This window comes from Nematolebias whitei, chromosome 12, assembly GCF_014905685.2.
Source record: "Nematolebias whitei isolate Nwh7 chromosome 12, NemWhi1, whole genome shotgun sequence".
In the NCBI taxonomy this organism is placed as follows: Eukaryota; Metazoa; Chordata; class Actinopteri; order Cyprinodontiformes; family Rivulidae; genus Nematolebias; species Nematolebias whitei.
In genome coordinates, this window is record NC_056509.1 from 46,031,082 (window position 1) to 46,052,662 (window position 21,581).

At 43.8% G+C, this 21,581-nt stretch overlaps 1 protein-coding gene across 3 annotated transcripts; it reads left to right on the forward strand.

Annotated features, from left to right (window-relative positions):
• The first annotated feature begins 771 nt into the window (after nt 1–771).
• On the forward strand, nt 772–15,640 carry zfand3 (zinc finger, AN1-type domain 3). 3 transcript variants are annotated; one of them, XM_037685962.1, is made up of 7 exons: nt 772–1,408; nt 7,919–7,959; nt 10,817–11,008; nt 12,337–12,402; nt 12,475–12,645; nt 12,721–12,893; nt 13,580–15,640. In XM_037685962.1, the coding sequence occupies exons 1-6, from the start codon at nt 1,338–1,340 to the stop codon at nt 12,873–12,875; spliced, it is 696 nt and encodes a 231-aa protein (XP_037541890.1). In that variant the 5' UTR covers nt 772–1,337; the 3' UTR covers nt 12,876–12,893; nt 13,580–15,640. The 3 variants fall into 3 exon arrangements, with proteins under 3 accessions (XP_037541890.1, XP_037541889.1, XP_037541891.1); XM_037685961.1 differs by having other exon boundaries at nt 12,337–12,645; XM_037685963.1 differs by lacking the exon at nt 772–1,408 and adding an exon at nt 7,072–7,208 and having other exon boundaries at nt 12,337–12,645.
• The last annotated feature ends 5,941 nt before the right edge of the window (nt 15,641–21,581 follow it).

Below are 21,581 nucleotides of genomic sequence, written 5' to 3' on the forward strand. Positions count from 1 at the left end.
TCCAAGTTTTATTTTATTTGTAAACTAATCCAAATATTAGCCTCGGAAAGAATCAAGAATTCAGCTGAGTTGTAAAAACAGAAACAACTCGAGGCATTTTTTTTTTTTTTAGATGTGAACCTAATTTTAAGAATCCTGGTGAACACCTGGATGGAAGTTTATTTGGTAAATAACTTGAATAATAACACATTTTAATAAATGTGAGATTAATTGGGGAGTGGTGATGCAGAAGTTAAAGATGGGCCTGTGATAAGAAAGTTGCAGGTTCAACTCCCAGACATCAAAATGTGGAATGAAAAGGTGAAACACTAGCACCTGCCTACACCCTGGGCTCTTGAGCAAGGCACTTAACCCCCACCATCTGCTCCCAAACAGGTCTCTTGAAAATAAGTTCTCGTGATTCAATAAGACTACCTTTATTAATATAAAGGGTAAATAAATACAAATAATTCTGCTTTAGTCAACAAGTTGTGGACTCAAAAGTCAATTTTTAACAATTATGTCTGTTTATTATTCTCTTTTACTAAACAAATAAAATAAATCTTTATTTTTAACTTCAATAAACTAACCAGAACGTGAGCCAGAAAAATAATTACATAAAGTTTATGTTGATTAAAAGTTTTCCCCGTGTTGTGTTCACTGTACTCCGGTAAAACAGAGCACTCTAAAGCCAGTGATCAAAGCCGGACTAACTATCCATATTTGTCCCCTTTGTTAACACCATTAAGATTTAAGAATCATAACATTTTCCTCTCTACATGTTCTGCGGAGTAATATTTCATTATTTCTTCGGTTTGTTTCGTTCTTCGGTCGGCTCTTGTTGACTTTTCTGGTTTGATAAACGCGTTTCCGGTCTGACGTGCGGACGTGTGGAGCAGGGGTGGTCCCGAGCTGGTCGGGAAGGGACGGTCTTAATCTATTTTTCTTTTTTTCCTCTTTTATCTCACCCTTCCTCGTCTTTCGCGTCGCCCTAGTTGTGTTTCATGTGTTTCCCCGCACAGCTGGTCGCTTTTTGGTAGTTTTTAAAGCCGCTCTCGGCGCCGGGACGACCCTCCGTTCTCAACGTCCAGCTGATTGAGAGGCGTTCAATTACACCGAACTGAGCCGTTTTGTTCCGCTCCAGCGGAGGCTTTCTGCGGCCCGCACGGATCGGCCTCACCGCCCTTCCTCACCCGGCGTGTGGACTTTACATTTCAGGACATTTTGTGTTTTTGTTTTTTCGTCCAACTTGATATTCGGACCGTGTTCCTCAGTGACGGAGCAGGCCTCGGACTCATCCCCGGCCTCGAGTTCTCCATATCGGATCTTTTTTTAATTTTTTTCCGGGGGAGGAAGTCATGGGAGACACAAGTGAACGAAGCAAACCTTCGACTCTAGTACCTCCCAGGTGTCCCTGTGGATTTTGGGGGTAAGTTATCCCGATATAACCCAGCTTATCTTTAACCCAGAGGTAAATCCGGATGAAATGGACCGGACGGGTTCAAACCTTCCATTGTTGTTGTTCTGCCGAGCAGGCCGAGGGTGGGGGGTTGGGAAGTTAGCTTACAAATAAACCGATCCTAGCTCGCGAAAACGAGTTAAAACCCATCAAATGTACAACTTTTGTGAAGATGGAGCTCCTTAAAGACGACGAGTCGTCCAGAACCAGGCTGGGTTGCGTTCAAAGGCTGTTTTTAAACCCGGGACATGACGGACTCGAAATGGGAGATGATTTATTGCCAGCAGGTTCTTTTCAAACGTGCCGTGTTTCTACCGGCTCTTAATGATAAATACTAAACTCTTAGTAAATAAAACACACTTTTATTCAACACACGCGCGTTTAAAGCGCTTTTTTTTCTGCTTGTTTTACACCCTTCGTGTCTTGTCAGAAATAGTGGATGTGTGTTGCAAACCGGATGTGATTCAGTGATTCGTTGATTCAGTGATTCGTTGATTCAGTGATTGGAAACAGGACTAAATTCAGTTTGATGCTATATGTGTCAAACTCAAGGCCCGGGGGCCAGATGTGGCCCTCATTGACATCTTATCTGGCCCCCAAGATGTTATTTTAAATGTAAAATACTTTTATCATTTAATATATTTTTTTCAGTAATCTTTGATTATGATGTCAAAAGTGCAACAGAGGACGTCACACGAGACCAATCAAACTCTTGTTGAGGAACCTGTCACCAAGAAAAGATGTTGGGTATCTAACTTGAGTTAATGTAGATTCTGAAACCGGCCCTTAGTTTGACAAAGGTTTTAATTTTGGCCCCCTTTTGTAATTGAGTTTGACACCCCTGCGTTAAATTCTCCCAAACCAGTGAGTTTATCTCAGTTTCATAAGTGAACGGATCTATTTGGTAATGATTTCTGGGTGGCAGGAATACAACACTCGTGTTCTGAGGTTTCATCAACACACAACAATGTTGTGTTGGCGTTTCATAACTAGACCCCCTCTGCCAGTTTGGCCTCATTTTGTGGTGTCTAGTTTGCGAACCAAACCCACCTGTCAATGTCAGGTGACGAAGTGGAGCTGCTGTTCTGTCCCACGCCATCCTGAACGCAACACCTTTAAGTTGTGTGACAACTGTTAACTGCATTTTGTTGGTTTAAGATCACGTCTTAAAGCTCTAAGTTGTACTTTGATCATGATAAATTATAAAACATTAACATTATATCCTGAACTATATCAAACGATTCAGTCTGACTTTACTCCTGTAGTTTTTCCACGTATATGTAATTCTGAAGTGCGAGTACGCACATCGTGTACTTTGGCTCTGTAGGGAACCGTGTGGACGCTCGAGTCACGTGACTGACCTGCGTTAGGCTGGCCGTATGGGTTAACAACACGGAGGAGTCCCAACAAGTAGGACGTCCTCAAGAAGACGTGAATCTGCAACTACGTGTGAATAAAAATCGACTGTGAAGGTTAAAAATCTGGGATCAAGCGGGAGGTGGAGTGCAACTTGGCCGAACTGATAAATTTACTGTATCAGCTGTAGTTGAATGTTCAAACATTTGAATATTAATTTAACTCCTGTTCAGGCCCTCTAGTAGCTGAACGAGTTGCCCACTAGATTTGATGTGTGCCAGGCGTTTCTTTCGTGTGCACTTTAGATCGTACCTAGTACAGGTGGACGCTCAGCCCTGGACTTGACACCAGCAGGACTGGGAATCTGAATACTTGTCTACCCGGCCTGCCACTGGCATCATCCACCACGGGGCAATATGATAACCATCCCAGACTGCTGTTTCCATTGGTGCTGCTGTCGACCTACTCATACCGTCACTTTGTTTCTGTACATGCACAACAAGCACGTGGTCACTAATGTTTCTTACATATTTTTAAGTTTAAGGTCACATTCACCATTAATATCAGTAAAATATTGTGGATTTTGTTTCTTACTTTAGGTTTGTTAACCAGTCTTCGTGGCATTTGAAGTTGTGAATATTTCAGTGTACTTGTTTGTACAAGTTGTACTTTTAAAATCTGACGTTTTCAAAGATAACAAGTTTTTTTCAATGTTTTAATGGTAATTCTAAAGTTGCACACTCTCCAGTAGGGTGTAATAACTTTCTTGATTAAGGTTGACAACAACAATTTTAAATTTTTGTAGCATTAATTCAGCCTAGTACTCGCCAGGTAATGGACGAGGCAGGTGTTCCAGGTACTTCCCACGCTGTACAAGTACTTACTGTAACTATTTTATTTTCATTTTTGCATATCTGCTGTGTTTTTTCACCTTAAAATAAAAAACACAACAGTTGTAATGCAACTAAAATGCCAACTTTCACAATGAAAATCAAAATAATCATAAAACTAATTGCATAAGAGAGATGAAAACTATGACCCTAACCTGCTGACATTAATAAACCTTGCAGTATATCCAGTTCAAAACAATCCCTGAAACCGTCTCCTGTTGTATCTCATCCAAGACCGAGTGGTGTTCGGTTTTGTTTTAACTACTGGGTGTAATAAATCCATCCACTACTAAAGTTTTATACCTTTGTCGTCTGCTTGGGGCATTTGAAGCCGGCAGTTTGTCTGTTGGGGCTTTAAAACGATAAAGACCAGGTCATGCAAATCTTTAGTAGCGTTGGGTCTGAAATATTTGTGTAAATTCATTTAATTTGCTGTCATTCAAATGCAGCAGAAAAAGCAGGTTAACAATCATCACCTTGGCTAACGTCAAAGCCAACAGAGACTTCAGTCACATGTTGGAACAATGAGCAGAATAACCCATGAAGTTCCAGCGTTTGGCTATTGAGGACTGAACGCTGACAGAAATGGTTCAGCGTGGAGTATTGTGTTGGTGTGGACATTAAAGACGTTGCCAGAAAGTGAGGGAAAGATGTGCCTCAAGCTGACGTTCTAACAGTCGTTATAAAGCGATGAGAGAGGAAAGCTCATCACGTTCCTCATTGTTTAAGTTTGATTACGTTAATCTGTAAGGGACGAACAGCCGGCCATTGTCTTTGAATCAGCATCACGTTACAGAAGAGCCATTTATAAAATGTGTTTACCTAAGAAAATGCAGGGCTGGGAATCTTTAGGCCTCTCGCAGTTTGATTAGATTATGGTTCACACAGCTCTGATGGGATTATAAAACGATCGTCGATGCCTCTAGATTATAAGGTTTGTGTGAATTGTTTACTTAAATTACTGTGAAAATGAAATCCAGAAACAAATATAAATTTACACATGGACATATCAGTTCACGGTTGCTGACCAACAGTTAGCATGAATGATAAATTAACGTTGAAAAATCCTCCGAAAAGCTAACGTTGTGTTAGCATCACTGGAAATTTAAACGCAAATCAAAAATTTCCAATTCATTAATAAAGACAGTCACGTTATAACTTCAGTTATTATTCACAGACTGGTTTTGTTCAGGATTCAGCGAAGAAAATATGAAAAAGATGTGAGAACTTAGCTAACGTGTTTTTTTAATACAGGAAGCTATGGTAATTACTGGGACACAGAACTACACAGCAACGAATCTGCTAAGATTTAAAGTGGCAGCGCAAATTAACATTAGTCCGTTTTATTTTTTTATTTCCAAATATCGATTGAGAATATTCCTCTCCGCAGAATCGCCACCTTAACGTGGTGGAGGGGTTTGAGTACCCTTGTGATCCTGGGGGCTATGTTGTTGGGGGCATCAGCCCCTGATAGGGTCTCCCATGGCAAACAGGCCTCGTGGGAGGGGTCAGACTAAGAGCGATTCAAAACCTTGATGAAAACGATAAATGCATCAGGAAACCTCACGTGGAAAAGGGACACCGGGGCACCTCCCTGGAGCCAGACCTGGTGGGGAGCTCACCGGCGAGCGCCTGGTGGTCGAGCTTCCAGGGGCTCGGCCTGGCAAAACAGGAAGAAATAACAGATTGCTCCCTCCATATGGACCCACCACCTGCTGAGAGGTCTGTCAAGGATGCGTGCTGTGTATGTCATGCGTTAGGTGAGGGAGGGTCTCTGGCCATGCTGATTCCGCGTGGCATAGACTAGCGCTAGGGGTGTGGAATGTCACGACACTGGAGGATAAGGAGCCGGAGCTTGTGTGTGAGGTTGAGCGGTACCAACTTGAAATAGTTGGGCTCACCTCTACACACAGCTTGGGCTCTGGAACCCAACACCTGGAGACCAGCTAGACTCTTCTGCTTTGGGGTTGCCCAGGGAAAGAGGCCTCGGTGGTGGAGTTCTCCCTGGTGAATGAGAGTGTTTTGTCTCTGCAGATTCAGGCTGCAGGAGGGAAGGTTCTGACTTGTTTGTGCTTCTGCACCGAACATCAGTTCAGATTACCTGGCTTTTCTGGAGTCTCTGGATGGTGTCCTGGAAGGGGTGCCATCTGGGGATTCCATCGTTCTACTAAGTGACTTCAATGCCCATGTGGGCAATGATGGGAGTCTTCTGGCTTCCTTAGATAGAGAACTTTACTAATTGGCTTTTCTATGTATGTGAATGTTCCTGTAAAGTGCCCTGAGACAACTTTGTTGTGATTTGGCGCTATTTAAATAATTGAATTCTGGAAGGGGGTTATTGTAAGGAACGTCCTCCCTGATCTGAACCCAAATAGTGTTTGCTATTGGACTTCTATGCTACGCATATGTTGTCCATAGCAAATACCTTGGTACCAGGCCATCTTAGGTCAAAAGTTGATGATTAATTTTGTAATCATGTCATCAGAACTGCGGCCCTATATCTTGGATACTTGGGTTAAGAGAGGGGCAGAGCTGATGGAGGCCGTCAAGCTGTATAACAAAAGAAGGCACTATGTCCACATTCTTGGCACAAAGTCAAGCGCATTCCCAGTGCGGGTTGGACTCCGCCAGGGCTGCCCCTTGTCTCCAATCTTGTTTGTGGTGTTCATGGACAGGATCTGGAGACACAGTGATGGAGAGGAGGGTGTCTGGTTTGGGAACCTCAGGGTCACATCTCTGCTTTATGCGGATGCTGTATTTTTGTTGGCATCCTAAGGCCAAAACCTTCAGCGTGCACTGTGGTGGTTTGCTGCTGAGTGTGAAGCAGCTGGGATGAGAGTCAGCTCCATAAAGTCTGAGACCATGGTTCTCGACTGGTAACAGGTGGAATGCCACCTCCGGATCAGGGGAGAGTGTTTACCTCCGGTGGAGGAGTTAAAGTATTTGGTCATCTTGTTCATAAGTGATGGTAGGATGGAGCAGAAGATGGATCAACGGATTGGGGCCTCATCCTCATTAATAAGGGTGTCAGTTCAGTCAGTCATGGAAGAGCTGACTCGAAAGGCAAAGTTCTGTATTTACTGGTCTGTCTATGTACCACCGACCCTCACCTTTGGGCTTGAGGTTTAGATCATGATGCAAATCATGGATACAAGCAGCCAAAATGGGCTTCCTTCTCAGGGTGGCCGGGCTCAGCCTTAGAGATGGGGTGAGGAGCACCATCATCCGTGGGGAGCTTGGAGTAGAGCCGCTGCTCCTCCGCATCGAAAGGAGTCAGTTGAGGTGGTTTGGGCCTCTGATTAGGATGCCTCCTGGACGCCTTTCTTTACAGGTATTCCGGGCACGTCCCATCTGTAGGACGCCCTGGGGAAGCCCCAGAATTCACTGGAGGGATTGTGTATCTTCTCTGTCCTGGGAACACCTTGGGGTCCCCAAGAACAAGCTGGAAAGTGACGGTGGGGAGAGGGCGGTCTGTGTTCCTCTCCTTGGACCTGTTGCCTCCGCGAACCGTCTACGGATAAGCGGTAGGAGACGGAGATATTGTTCACAGAATATTCTACATGTTCACAGTACAATGCATGTAAAAATAGATGAACTCACCTTTATTAAAATATGTTTTAAGAAGGATGTTTATCATTTTAACAAAGACAAATGGTGTTGACCCAAGTTTATCAGAAATCTGCATGACTAGGTGAGTAGCACAGACCTGTTTGTGCTGAAGCTCGACAATAATTCATCAACACTAAAAGTCAAATGAATGACTTCATTAAAACGAAATGATTCTGGTGTAAAACAACAGATTATGACTTGAATTTCTGATGACATTAAAGCTCCTCTTCCATAATAATGAACACAACAAGGCTCCTGGGCGTGGACGGGTTTACATAAGGTGTTCTGTTTAACTCCGAACTGTTGTTTGAGATGTTAATAAAGGAATAACCGGTCGATTGATTTCTTCACATTTCATAACTTGTTTTTGTCTTCTAAGATATCGTTTATTCAGCCCAATAACGGTGACACGGTTATTGGACACCAGGGAAGGGAAACGGTTATTTAATGGTTTTGTTTTTATTGACCAGCGGCGTAAACTGCCCGTGATTCTGATTTAATGACCGTTTTGTCTTCAATCTATTGTTTTAATTAGACCTTGATTGTCAAGTAGACAGAAACATTTTAGCAAAGGATGGATTTTTGAAACATTTATTAACTTGTGCAATTTCTGCTGTCCTCACAGGTCAAGTAAAACTATGAACCTTTGCTCCAAATGTTTTGCTGGTAAGTCTCAATATATTCATTTTAAACGTTTTATTTTATGATTATTCCAGGGTACGCTTGCATTTCATCTCCCAACAAAGGTTGTAAAACACAAAAAGGTGATAAAATAATTAACAGAGACTACATGAATGGATGGACTTTAGATCCTTCTTTTGAGTGGATTAAACTTTTTGCTCCTTTTCTATTTACTTATATATAAATATTTATTTAAATTTTTTTTAAACCTTTTTTCTTCTTCTTTTTTTTTTGGTGCGTGTGACAAAAGTTGTGTTGTGGTTGGACGGTGCAGCTGACGAGTCGTGTCATCGTGGAAGTGAGACAAAAAAAACGACTGTTTCTGTTCAAGTTAGCAACAGACCCATCAGAAACTGTTTGATAGGGCGGCACGGTGGCGCAGTTGGTAGAGCTGCCGACTCTCGGTGAGAAGGTCGCCGGTTAAATTCCTGGCCCGGAGCCTTTCTGGGTGGAGTGTGCATGTTCTCTCTATACTGCGTGGGTTTTCTCCGGGTGCTCCAGTTTCCTCCCACAGACCAAAAAACATGCACGTTAGGCTGATTGGGAACTCTCAATTGTCCCTAGGTGAGAGAGAGAATGAATGTCTCGTTTGTCTCTATGATGGACAGAGAGTGTCCCCCGCCTCTGGCACAGTGGGTGGATGGATGGATGGATGGATGGATGGATGGATGGATGGATGGGTGGGTGGAATTTGTGATAAAACCGTGTTAACTGAAACCTTCAGCGTCACAGATTTAACCTTTTGTTCGACTATAATTCAGTTTTAGTTCTTCAGTTTTTCGGCCCTAACGATTGAACGATTAAATGCTGATTGATTAGACTGAGTGATCAGAAAGTTGTTGCTTGTGATGTTTCTTTTCTAAACCTAATGTCTGAGAGTTTAATTAAATCGAGACGTTAACGACAACTTTCAGGTGATTGGTTGTTTTCAGACGTGTGAACAACACGTTGATGTTTATTTGTTTATTTGTTTGTGAGTGTGTTCCTGTTTGAACAAGTTGCTGCTGCGATGTTGCTCTCCAGTGATCCAACCTGCACAGCTGTTGCTTGACTACAGAGGTGCCACATTTTACTCCAAAGATTCAAACTCCCGCGTGCACGAGTGCATTTCAGGTCCCCTGCGCGCGTCTGGGGCGACGGCAGCTCGTCTCTAATAAGAACGATGCAAACGGCTCCACGTCTGATTCAAGCCGCCTTTTGTCGTTTATTCTCACTTCCAGATGTTCAAACTCACAAGTCCTGCTCAGGAGAAAGGACAATATTGCTGCCACAGTCGCACAAAAACACTTCAAGAACAATAAGTTTCCAGGACGTTACACAAAAAGTTCAAAGACCATTTTGTACTTTAATGAGTACAATTACTTTAAGTTTCAACATGTGTAGAAGTTGTTGTCGTCTCCCGGCTGGTTGAGGTGGACCAGATGAAGATGCACTGTGGCTCCGTCTGTAGCTATGGCAACCGTGGAGCGCTGCAGACTGGGAGGACCGCAGGGCCCGGCCCGACAGTTGCTCAGAATAGACTCGATACACACGAGGACGGACGCTGAGCAGAAGGAGGTGAAAGAGGCAGACCCGCTCTGACGTCCCTCAACTCCTCTGAAGTAAAACATCTGCACGTTGGATCAAATCTGAGCAGAGTCCAGGATCTCGCTCTGTAATTTATGGTCCTGCAATTCAGAGAAACACGGGAACTGTTCTGCATCTTTGAAAGTCTTAAGTTAAAAGTGTTTGTGTGAAAACGGAGGCAGACGTCTCTGAGCTCTCAGTGAAGACGGAGGCGAGGCCGTCTCATGAGTCGTGTCTAAGACGGACGAGTCTCGCTGCTGCCAAACACCACGAGATGATGTTGGAGCCCACTGAGCCCACTGAGCCCACTGTTTGGAGCCATCACTCAAACTGGCAGAGAAGGTGGCGGGTGAGATTTAATCCTTTAAGGAATGTTAGGTGTTTAATTAAATTGTAGTTTATGTGATAAGAAGCCAAAAGAACATCTGCAGAACCTAAAACCCAAGATTTCTTCCAATCCAAAACAAACTGGTTTAAATATCCATTACTCAAAGGGATCGCTGGTTAATTTTCCTGTTTGACCAACGAGCTCATGGAAAGTTGAGACTGGTTCCTCGTACCGTTTTCTGTGCAGGGTCATTTGATGGAGCTCCGTTTGCGTTTTCACCCACAGTTGATGTGGATTTTCTCCTTTAAAGAAGCTAACGATGCTCCAACTGGTTACTGTTTAACGACCATTCACATCTGTTGGAAGAGGAAACCGTAAGGAGGAGATGAGTTCGAGCTGGGTCACAGTGTTTTCACAACTTTTCTGGGGTTTATTTCTCTGCTTTTTGTCTTCCGTCGCAAAATGAAGAGGGGTGGTGGGAAATAAATAAAATATGAGAACAACCTCTATGATGTGAGGAAACCACCATGGTTTCTAGTTTTATTTTGCTTGAAGGTGTCGTTTCCTCAAATAACTGGAATGGCAGAAGATTAATTTATGGGGGCCAAGGCCACCATTGGCCACCCCCTGGCTCCAGCACTGCACGTGGTGGTGAATAAATTCCACTCACCAGGATCCATCACTCTGCATCATCTCGGACAAGAAAAACCAAAAAGCACTTCCTGAGTTCTCCACAGTGTAGCTCCTCCCACTTTAATGTCTTGTTGAAAACCATTGAGGTTCATCCCATGTGCCACTCCAGTCCAGAAAAACACTCCTAAATACAAACATTCACTATTTATATCCTTCAGCGACGGGGAACATGGGCGTAGCACGTCTTCCCTCCTGTGTTTGTGTGTTGTGGTTTGTCCGTGTCCTGCGGTCACTGTCCTCTGTCCTCCGTCTCAGACGTCCAGAAGAAGCAGCCAGAGGAGGACTGCACCTCCAAGCCAATCCAAAGCACCGGGAGTAGCCCATCGCCTGTTTTCAGTAGCGAGACCAGCAGTAGCAGTAGCCAAGCCCTATCGTTGTCGCTGCCCTCCGGCTCGGAGCCTCCGTCAGCCCAAGAGCCCTCGTCCATGTTCTCCAGCAGGACAGAAGGTACGACCGGTGTTTTATAAACCGACAAAATAATCTGCTTAATGTGGCTTCTGCTGAACCGTGAGGTGGCTCCCACGGCTGAATGATGCAGTCCAGTATTTATCTAAAGCATCTTCAGGAAAAGGAGAAGAGACTGAACAGTTTGTTCTTTTCGTCTTCTCACCAGTGGAAAGTTCAGGCATGTAGACTGGTTTAGGAAACGGAGCTGGACACGAACTGGTGCGGCCCTGAATCTCTGAAGCGCTCTTTAAATTAAAGCAGCAGCGAGCGCTGCAGAGAGCAGGAGGTGATCGCCACCAGTGGGTTCCTCACTGGTTCCTCACTGGTTCCTCCTTCCTGACGGCAGCTTGATGGTTTTATGGTGGGACAGTTCGTACACCTCGGCCTTTTGTCTAAATGTAACAGAGACGAGGATCAGATGTTTTTCTTTAATAGGAGCTGACGCGTTGACAAAATAAAACCAGAATAAATAAAACGCATTTCTCTATGAATATATTTAGTTTTCAGGTTTTAATAGACATTTTGTCTTTTTGTAATATTCAACTCAAAACTCTGAACGGGTTCAAACATTCAGACTTGTTCGTAAGTAGAGCTCTTTAAAATGTTTTAAATTCTCTTAACTTTTTGTTTTTCCAATTATTTTTCTTCTTTAATGACGTAATCACATTTTTCATTTGCCCCGTTATATGATGTTTAAATAAACGATAACAGATTTATGAATAGTCAAGAATGAAATGACGTGACGACTTTGAACAAAAGTGCAGCAGCGTTTCAGTTCTTTGAAAACATTCAAGCGTTTAAAATATATTAAATATGTTTATTTATATGCAGCATTTCCCCACCGTCGTACAAACAGGGCGCCCCTTTTTAATTTTCCAGGTGCGGAGCCAGTTTAGCTTCTAAACCAGTCCTTAAACTGGGTCACTTTCCACCACTGAGCCATTAAAATGTTGCTTTTAACACCCGTTATATCACATTTTTATTATTTTTTCACAGAAATGTCCCTTTTCTGTTAAACGTTTGTAGAAAACGACGATGCAGAACTCCACAGATAATTATTTTCAGGTCGACGTTCATTAGAGCTTCTTAAATATCAGTTTGTAAACTTTTAAAAGATTAAACTCTGGTGCTGAGGATCCATTTACAGTTTGGTTTCCTGCTTCACTCTGAAGTTCATTAATGTGAGAAATGTTCGTGTCCCACGACGGTCCAGGTCTGAAGGGAGCGTCGTGCGCTCGCCGCTTGTTGTCGTGTTTCTGCAAAACAACAGGACTCGAGTCCCGAGTTCCCCCTCACGTGTCTCTCGTCTCGTGTCTTTCCACCTTCAGGCGTGACGTCCACAGAAACGGCCCAGGGCACGCTGTGCACACCCACAAAACGTCCACGTGAGTCGGGTACGGCCTCCGTCCTCCTGCCAGCAGCTCTGTGTGATCTGCCCCACGTTAAGCCCCGCCCACTGTCTCCAGCCTCGGGCTCGGACAGCGAGGCCACGCCGGAGAAACGACCTCGGACGGACGACAAGGAGGGGGGCGGCGAAGAGGCCCGCGGGACGCCCAAGCAGAAGAACCGCCGGCGCTGCTACCGCTGCCAAACCAAGCTGGAGCTGGTGCAGCAGGAACTGGGCTCCTGCCGCTGCGGTCGGTGTCGCAGCCTCGCTGAGGTTCTGCCGTCGTGGTTAGCCGTCAGCTAACCTGCGCGTGTTTGTCTTCCAGGCTACGTGTTCTGCATGCTGCACCGTCTACCTGAGCAGCACGACTGCGTGTTCGACCACCTGGGCCGCGGGCGCGAGGAGGCCGTCCTCAAGATGGTGAAGCTGGACCGCAAGGTGGGCCGCTCGTGCCAACGCATCGGGGAGGAGTGCTCCTGATGGGCCGCGCCCTGACCCGTAAGAGATGAGGCACTTGCAAAGTGAGGGAGGAGGTGGGGGGGGGGGGTGGGGGGGGGGGGGGGAGGGGTGGGGGGGTAACAAAAGGGTGGAGGGAAGGGGTTCTGGTTGTAACATCCTGCATCTGCCCCGATGGTTCTGGATCCGAGCGTGGCACCACCCTCTGGAAGTCCTGGTTCCCCGTCCGGAGCTTCTGTTTGGACTCTGCTCCGGACCGCTGGCGCAGCGGGGGGGGCGCACTCAGCACCGCATGTTCACACAGCCTTAACCCGACCCCCACCGTCAGAGGGAGGACGCAGATCCAGTCAGACACACATCACGCACAGCTCTGCTGCATCTCGCCACCGTCTCCTCTCCAACGCCGTTTTCTTGGTTCAGAACCGGAAGTTGAGCGAACTGTCGTCGTGCGGCGCTCGTTCGGGTCCGTCGGTGTGAGGGTGCAGCTCTGTCCCACGGCCGGACCACCAAACCTGCAACCCCGCCGCCTTCTGTTTTCTTCCACGGACGCTTGGCTCCGTGCGCAGCGTCGTGACCGTGGTGCTCGTTGCATGGTTCCCTGCAGCACCGTACCTGTGCAGGTGCGGGGGTGTCGTGGTGGCACGAGGCAGTCCACGCTGCCCTGGTGTGATTCTTCGTGTGTGTGGCTGTGATGGTGATTCACTGTTTTTATTTCTGCTTGATCTCAGCGTGATGGAGGAGGACGCAGCCGAGCCCCGCCTCTGCTCTCACGGACTCGACAAACATTAAAAACACTAACGGACAAGAGTCGCTCACATGACCCTCTGGAGCAGATCTTCCACTTCCCTCTTGTCTCGGTCTCTGGGTGGAACCGTCTGAACACGACCGAACTTCTGTGTTCACCGGAAGAGTTCTTTACCAAAATGTCCTAAAAAGATCAACGTACGTTTTATTAGTTACTGTTTCCTTTTAGAAATCTGTTTGGGATGTAATCTATTGATTTCCATTTAAACAAGTTCTGCTTTGTGAGTTTCGACTTAGGGGTGTGCAACCTGTGGCTCCGGGGCCACGTGAGGGGCCTCGCTTCAGTTCCTCTGCTGTGGCTCTTTGTAGCTTAGACCAGAAATAACATGAAAATTATTATTTATATTTAGAACACAATAAGAAAAGCTAATTGTGCTGCCGTTGCCCAGTTTTCTGCCAAAATGAATATTTCTGTAACAGAAAATTGAGAAACGACCAGTTTGTTCGATCCTTAGCCAATTTATCAACAAGTTAATTTAACTTTCAGCCAAAACGTGTGGTTTTATTTTGAAAATTCACCAGGAAATCAAAACATATTTGTCCAAGTTATTCTGAGAACTGAAGTGAAGGCCCATCTTTCATACAATGTAATAAAAAACTTCAAGTAAATTCCATCATCCATTAAGAAAATTGATCCTATCTAATTAAACGTCCAACAAATTGTCATAAATTTCATGTTTAAGATACAAATAGACGCCGCTTTATTTCAGTCGGGGCCAGAAATGTCTGTTTGTGGTGGAAAAGGTTGCAGACCCTCCAGACTAGGTTCAGTTCTGTGACGTCGCCGTGACGATAAGCTCATCGGTTCGTTTCAGAGCTAAACTGGGGACAGATGCAGTTTTTTTACAGAGTACAAGTACTTGCTGGTACAGATATAAGTACGGACGTTACACTTCATAAAACTACTGTGAAGATGGGTTTGAGGAACTTTACCTCCTCAAATGAGGCCGACAGAGTGAGCGGTGAACGTGTCGGGATCCTGTGCACGAGGAGACCACGCTGGTGTTGGTAACCCTCTACGAGTCCTGCTGGGTGTCCTGTCCTAATGTCCTAATGGTGGACGGGACTGCTCAGCTGAGAGCCAAACACCCCACCCACCTGAAGTGGCGTCAGTACTGGAGTGTTAAAAACCTTCACGTACAAGTACACAGTATCGTAGTACGTGTGCATCCCTGAGCTGAACAACCGGAGTAATTAGGAAACAGAAATGTTTGATTCAGCAGAGACACGATCAGCTCCTGTAGTTCTCGGACGTCGTGGGTTTGTCGTGTTGGGCGTCCCAGGTTCAGACGCCTCTTCCTTCAGGTGTCCACGACGCTCCAGTGGCTTCAGTCTTTGATGAATCGTCCCGCTCCGACCTCGCCCTGAACCCCCCGACGCAGTCTGACTGCTGGACTTGGTGCCGTGCGTTTTGCTTCTCTCGTTTTAGTCGCTTTAATTATTTTGAATTTCCTTGGATTTGGTTTTGATTTTGGGCGTTTAGCAGCTGCACACGAAGAAGTCTGTTAAAAACAGGTCCAGGGTCTGCAGCCCACCTGAAGTGATGGTCAGGACCATGTTTGGAAAGCTGCAGCTCCGACTCGACACGGTCGTTTTTTAATGATTCACAGTGAACTGTGTAAAACTTGATCCGGGCTGGAAGCCCCTGAAACACCACTTTACTATGCTAATCCTCACGCACACGCTCTTTCTCCTCCTCCACCTCCCGTGCCCGGTGACAAGACAACTGCGAGGATTATCGTCGGTTTCTCCTTCTTCTAAGTTTCTTTTGTTTTTGAGTGCTAACGAGAAACAGAAAAAAGAATAAATCTTTCTGTACCTTCTTAAAGAAACGTTTATTTAACCTTATATCAGTTTGACCTACTTACACCCTAGCATAGAGTGGCGTATTTAGTTAAATGTATAAAGCAAGAACATAATTCTGTCCTTTATTTTTCTTTTAATTTTATCGTGTTCCATTTTTCTGCTGAGGACATTAAACTGGATTAGAGGATGTTCAATCTGTGTTTGTGTATTTATTTAGAGAACTGTTTTTTTTTCTTAAAGAGACATAAATAACATCTTTCTGGATTGACAATTAGATGCAGTTTTATTTTGTTAAATGGGTTTATACTCAGTACTTCCTGTTTCCACCGATCCTCCTCCAGATGTTTCCAACTCGTCCACACTCTGTAACTTTAATAGATTAGACAGGATTAGGAAAGAGACGCGTCACCGACCGGATCGTATCGAGACACCGATCTGAGGAAGTCTTCAGTGTTGAAGGTCCCACTGAGCCCAGTGGCCTCCATCTGGAACCACCAGGACTCCCACAGCTGGCACCCGAGCGGTCGGGGTACAAGAGCCTTCAGAAGGAGAAGAACCAGAAGGTCACTCTGAAAGAGGAGAACCTTCTTCATGGATCTAAACAAGTTAAATCTGCTCCTCTGGACATTCAAAACAATAAAAATGTAGAAATGTTTCAGCTTTCATCCAGAAGACTTCTTCAGACGGAGTCTTTTGGATGAAAGCCGAGACGTTTCTACATTTTTTTTTTTTTTTTTTTTGTGAATGTCCAGAGGAGCAGATTTAACTTGTTTTAGATATTTCTACCTGGATCATTGAGCAGCTTCAGGGTACTTGTACGTGTGTGTCTGAAGTACAGCCCCCGGCTGCTCTTTAAGGATTGCATCATGTTGACCTGCTAATTTAAAGGTAATACTTTTTTAAGTTATAATTTTATTGTAAATGTAATTTTTAGGTTTAACACCAAAACGGATGAAGAGAAAATATTTTCAAAATGAGCAACATCTTTGGCTACAATTGTAATTTTCATGGTACAAAGCACCACATGCCTTTTGACTTCTACCTACAAGACGTTTGGATCATCATTCATAAAACGTGTCTGAATATCGTGTTTTCAAAGTAAAATGTTGCAGTCGATTTAATCAATAAAGGGGAAACAGATTTTTAAAAGCAATATAAAGTATCGTCTACATACAAGTGGATTATTAAAGTCCCGTCAAACCTATGAATCAGTTTTAGCGACTGCCAGATGTTCGTTTTTACAGAACTTCAGCTTTTTGGGTCGAGGGTCCAAAACCGATGCCGTTTTAGTGACATTTACATTACGCTTTATCATCAGACACAACAAACCAAATAAATTGTTAAAACATATTTTAAAATTAATGTTTTGAAGCTTGCAACGATTCCGAGCTTGCTCCAAAATGTTGTCCACCGTTGTTGAGATTCAAAACCACCAAAAATGTTTGTGATTTAATTTATTTTTTATAAATTCACATGTTTGTGGCCGGGTGGCGTTTTCATCCCGACTGTTTTGGCCCATATGAAAATGTTTGCAGCTCTGCAGGAGTCGGGCCTGGATTATAATCCAGAAACAACTTTATAACTCAGCTTCAGGTTCCAACAAGAGGAGACTAGAACCATGTGGACTTGTGTGATCCAAACCCAAGGTGTGTGATGTGGAGGGTGCTGCAGCACCCATCACGGGTGACACGTATATCCCAATGCACTAAAACATTTAATGAAATGGGACAAAACAAGGTCATTAGTTCTGCATGTAATGAAATTTCAAGAATATGTTGATACTGTTTTATAAATAAACCAGAACTGATTTGTCTCTGTGCAAAATTTGCCAACCTGACCTGCAGTGGGAAGTCGTTCCACAGTTTTGGACAGAAGGATTTGAAAATGAATTTGGAAGTGAACTGGGAGCCAGAGGCCAAAACTGGAGAAATGTGCTCTCTTTTCCCTGTACCAGTTAAAAGTCAGGCTGCAGCATTTTGAACCAGTTGTAAATGTGCAACAGAGGTGAAACAGGTGCACAGTGCAGTAATCAAGCCTGGATGATATGAAAGCATGTGTAATGGTCTCGATGTTACCTCTGGACAGTGTGGGCTTCAATTTAGAGAGTCGCCTCAACTGAAAAAACAAAACAGGATTTAACAATCGACTGTTTGGAAGGATCCATTTTCACTCCCAGATTAGTGACAATTGTTTCTCTAACGGGGCTAAAGAGGAAAGGTCCATACGGTGGTTCTTTGTGCTGTTAAGAAGAAACAACATGACTTCTGTCTTGTTCTCATTAAAGTTTAAGCATTTTAAAGCCATCCAGTCCCTGATGTCAGCCAGGCAGTCGAGAGGAGAGCGAGAGAGAACGTGCACCAGTGTGCTTCAGAGGGAAGTAAATTTGACAGTCGTCAGCATAGAAATGAAAAGGAATTTCATTCAACCTTTATTTAGACATCCCATTCAGCCTCGAGGACTCATTTACAAGAGAGACCTGATTTAACAAAGAAAGATGACAACAATGGACAACAGCAACAATAGACAGTTATAAAAAGGCATACAGCTTTTTCTTTTTACAAATAAGATGGCTAAAACAAAAAAAAAGTAACAAAAAACAGATTTTTTTTTTTCTTCCCAAAATGCTGTGTTCATGAAAAATAGCACCTAGTGGCTAGCAGGTATAAAGAAAAGATGTCCAAGAATGGAGCCCTGCGGTACCCCACAACCAAAGAGCTGACGGTGTCTAAATAAAATCCTTGACGTAGACACAAACGTTCTATCAGGGAGGTAGAAGCTGATCTGAGGCCTGCCCACTGCTCCAGCCTGGAAATGAGGATCCCACGGTCAGTGGTGTCAAAAGCAGATGAGACAAGAAGCACAGAGTCACCAGCATCCATGGCTGGGAACTGCGGGGCTTAATTTGAGCCGGATCCTGCCGGAACAGGATCCGGGAACTCGTCTTATTTTGACAGGGTGCCTTCCAGTAACTCTCAGGCTTACTAATAATAATGTTATGAACAAATTTAACTGCCTTGAATGAACAAAACTTTAATTGGATATGCAACTGAAAATAATGATGTAAACACTTATTTTAAACACAACAGCCACTTACGAGCGGCCTCTTCAAGAAGCATCCCAACGTCTGTCCCCGCTCCTAAAAGAGTGGTGGGGTGAGTGCCGAGCTAACCAGGCAGGAGCTCACAGCCGCAGGCAGGCACCTGGAGGTGCCGTGTGCAGTCGAACAACAACGAGCAGGGACCCCCCAGTGAGGACTGAACTAGGCCAAAGGTCCTTCTCCTACTCCGCTCCCGTTTCCTGGAAGATCTTGCAAAAAGATCTGAAGCTCTCGACCTTTGACCTCTCTAAGTGGCTTCAAACATCTAAGTTCCTGACAAGAGCCAACACAGACATGTTCCTGTTTTTAGTTTTATAGTTTTCTACATCGCTTTACAATCTAGCTGTTTTTGTTTCATTTTTAAATATAATTTTCTTCATTTTTCTTCCATTTATTCTTCTCAATTTATAAGCTTTATTTTGATTGTCTGTTGACTTTGTTGTTTACTCTTGTCTTCATTCTTGTTTAAAAAAAAAAAAAAAGTCTCTTGTGAGGCTCAATGAGACTAACCTGTATAATAATAATAATAATAATAATGTCATCACAATGTCAGCACTGTATGTTTCCATACAATGGCGAAATTAGTCTCTGCATTTAACCCATCCACCACCACAGGATGAATGAAAAAGGGACAATGTCGGGCTTGGAACTGTCAGGTGAGGGGGTGTGTGGGGGGGGGGGGGGGATGGATGCTCGGTAGAAACAGAGTATTTACACATGTAAGTAAACGTAGATCCATGTTTACTTACATGTGTAAATACTCTGCATGAACATGTACAGTATGTAACAACCTGATAAAATACACCAAAGTGCAGGAAATCACATCTACTTTATTCAAAATTGTCTGGGGGAGGACCTACAGGTACCCCCCCACCTGCCGCTTGCGTTCTGGCATCGATCAGTTTCAAATTAAGCTCTGCTAAGAAGCTGTCATTAAACACAGAGCAGATTCTTTTGGTGAGGTTAAAGCCAGACTGGAACACCTCCAGAACCAAGCTCCTCCAGGAAACTCCAGTCGTCTGGAAACAAATGGGGAGTTGGAGAAAGGCCTAAAGTTGGACACCACTGGGGGGGCAAGGCATGTTTGAAACTTTATGGCACCACACCTGAGCTTAAACAATGGAGGGGTCCAGAATAGGAACGACCTTTAAGTTGAGGGGGGAACCATAACTTCATGCTGCACATGGGCTGCTCCATAGAAGACGGTGAGCTGGTCTGCAAGTGGTCAAACGGCTAAACATCCAGACGAGACGGATGGATCATGAGCCGGTGGAGGAACCTGGGGGTGCACAACGGTTTCTACAAAGAAGTGGGGAAATGTCTCGCACTGTCCATTTGAATACCGATACTACTTTTAGCTTTCAGACAGTCTTTATTTATTTAATTATTTATTTTTGCTTTACTTTAGCTAGCAATTTACTAGCTAACTTGTTGTTTTAAGCTTCCCCATAACTTTTTGACACCTTTAGCTTTAAGGTGCTTTTTTTTTAGCTACTCATAGCTAGAGTCTTGTTACTTTTGGCTTTCTCCTGCAGCCACTTTATTATATTTTTAGCTAGTGTTCTGTTCCTTTTAGCTTTAATAACTCATCTTCAGCTATTCGGTGCTCAACATTCACAGCATTTTTACGGAAAGTCTTATTTAGACAGTTAACATTTTATTTTGGGGCAGGGGTGCATATTTACGTATACGGATGACTAAAGCGTGTTGCCATGGCTACACACCATCAACTTTGCCATGGATGCAGAGTTTTAAGTGACAGCAACAAGTTCTGCACTAAAAGAGAAAACATTTTGTTGAGTGAAGCCCAGCTCAGTTCTCAAACCACTTTGTCCTGATTTATCTACATGTGCTCCATCATTTCTTCTTTTTGTTGCAGTCAACATTGTTCGTCATCTGACAGTTTATTGGATTAAACACCTCTGGTTGGTTTATTGCGCTCATCAGATCATCTTTAGATGTAGAAACATTTTAATCTGTTCACTCAAATCGTTCTGCATTTATAAAACATGAGCACAACTTGTTTCACTGTTAATCATTTAACTTTGCGCTGCCTCTGTAGTTACTCTGCTCAACCACCAGAGGGCGCACCAACACCATAAAACGACTTCACTTCGTGTCTGAAATCATTTTAATTTTTGCTCCACATGTTTTATTCACGAGCTCTAAGACAGAGTTATATCCTCAGTGTAATAATTTATTGAAATAAAATGTGGGGTCAGTGTCTCTGTTATAAAAATAAAATGTGTCTTCCTCTGATCCTTCACTTCTTTACATGCACATCTTTTATTCTTCAGTTTTTTTAACAGCACAGTGGGAGCAGCTGCAAAAGTTGTTCTGTACAGTTGAGTTTGTTGGGATCACATGGAGCTGAGTGACCTCGTCTTGTTGAGTTGATCCTCAGTGATCTATAATAAACAGAAAGATCTCTAGCATTACACCAACATGGTAACTTCATGGTCTGGTGGTTGGAGCCATTCTGAGCTTTATTCCAAAGATGGAAGTTCTTAGTCAGAAACAGGAAACTTGATTGATGTTGGAAAGAAACGAGACGTTAAAACCAAATTATGGAGCTATGATGTTTGATAACTTCACTGAATTGATCAAGTTTAATCCATCTGAACCAGACCTGCAGTTTGTAGAACCTGAACGATGTAAAGATTCACACAGTTAACTTCAGGAGTCGTTTCACAAGAAGACTCTTAATATTAGGAACACGTTTTAATTGATTCACACTCGTGTAGTTATTAATACAAACCACAAGTGGAAGGTTTGAAGTTCATTTCATTGAACTGTTTTCTAGTTAACCTCTTTGGTACCTGAGTGCTGCATTGTGGGTGAAATCGTGGTAATTCAGGTAATTCAGATCACCTAAAGGCTGAAGGTGATCATGTTTTTATTTACCTGCATAAAAGACTCGTGAGCCAGAGGACACGAAACCCTCAGAATTCAATCAGTGATTAGACTTGATTTAAGATGCAGCTGTGCAAACACAGAAACACCAGCTAAAATCTGGTGTGGTA

Bases quoted from the DNA above. Each gene is read 5' to 3' on its own strand.
- zfand3 (XM_037685961.1), top strand. From the start codon at position 1,338: ATGGGAGACACAAGTGAACGAAGCAAACCTTCGACTCTAGTACCTCCC. The intron at 1,409-7,918 runs GTAAGTTATCCC...CTGTCCTCACAG, and splicing joins TGTCCCTGTGGATTTTGGGG to GTCAAGTAAAACTATGAACC. The intron at 11,009-12,336 runs GTACGACCGGTG...TTCCACCTTCAG, and splicing joins GTTCTCCAGCAGGACAGAAG to GCGTGACGTCCACAGAAACG.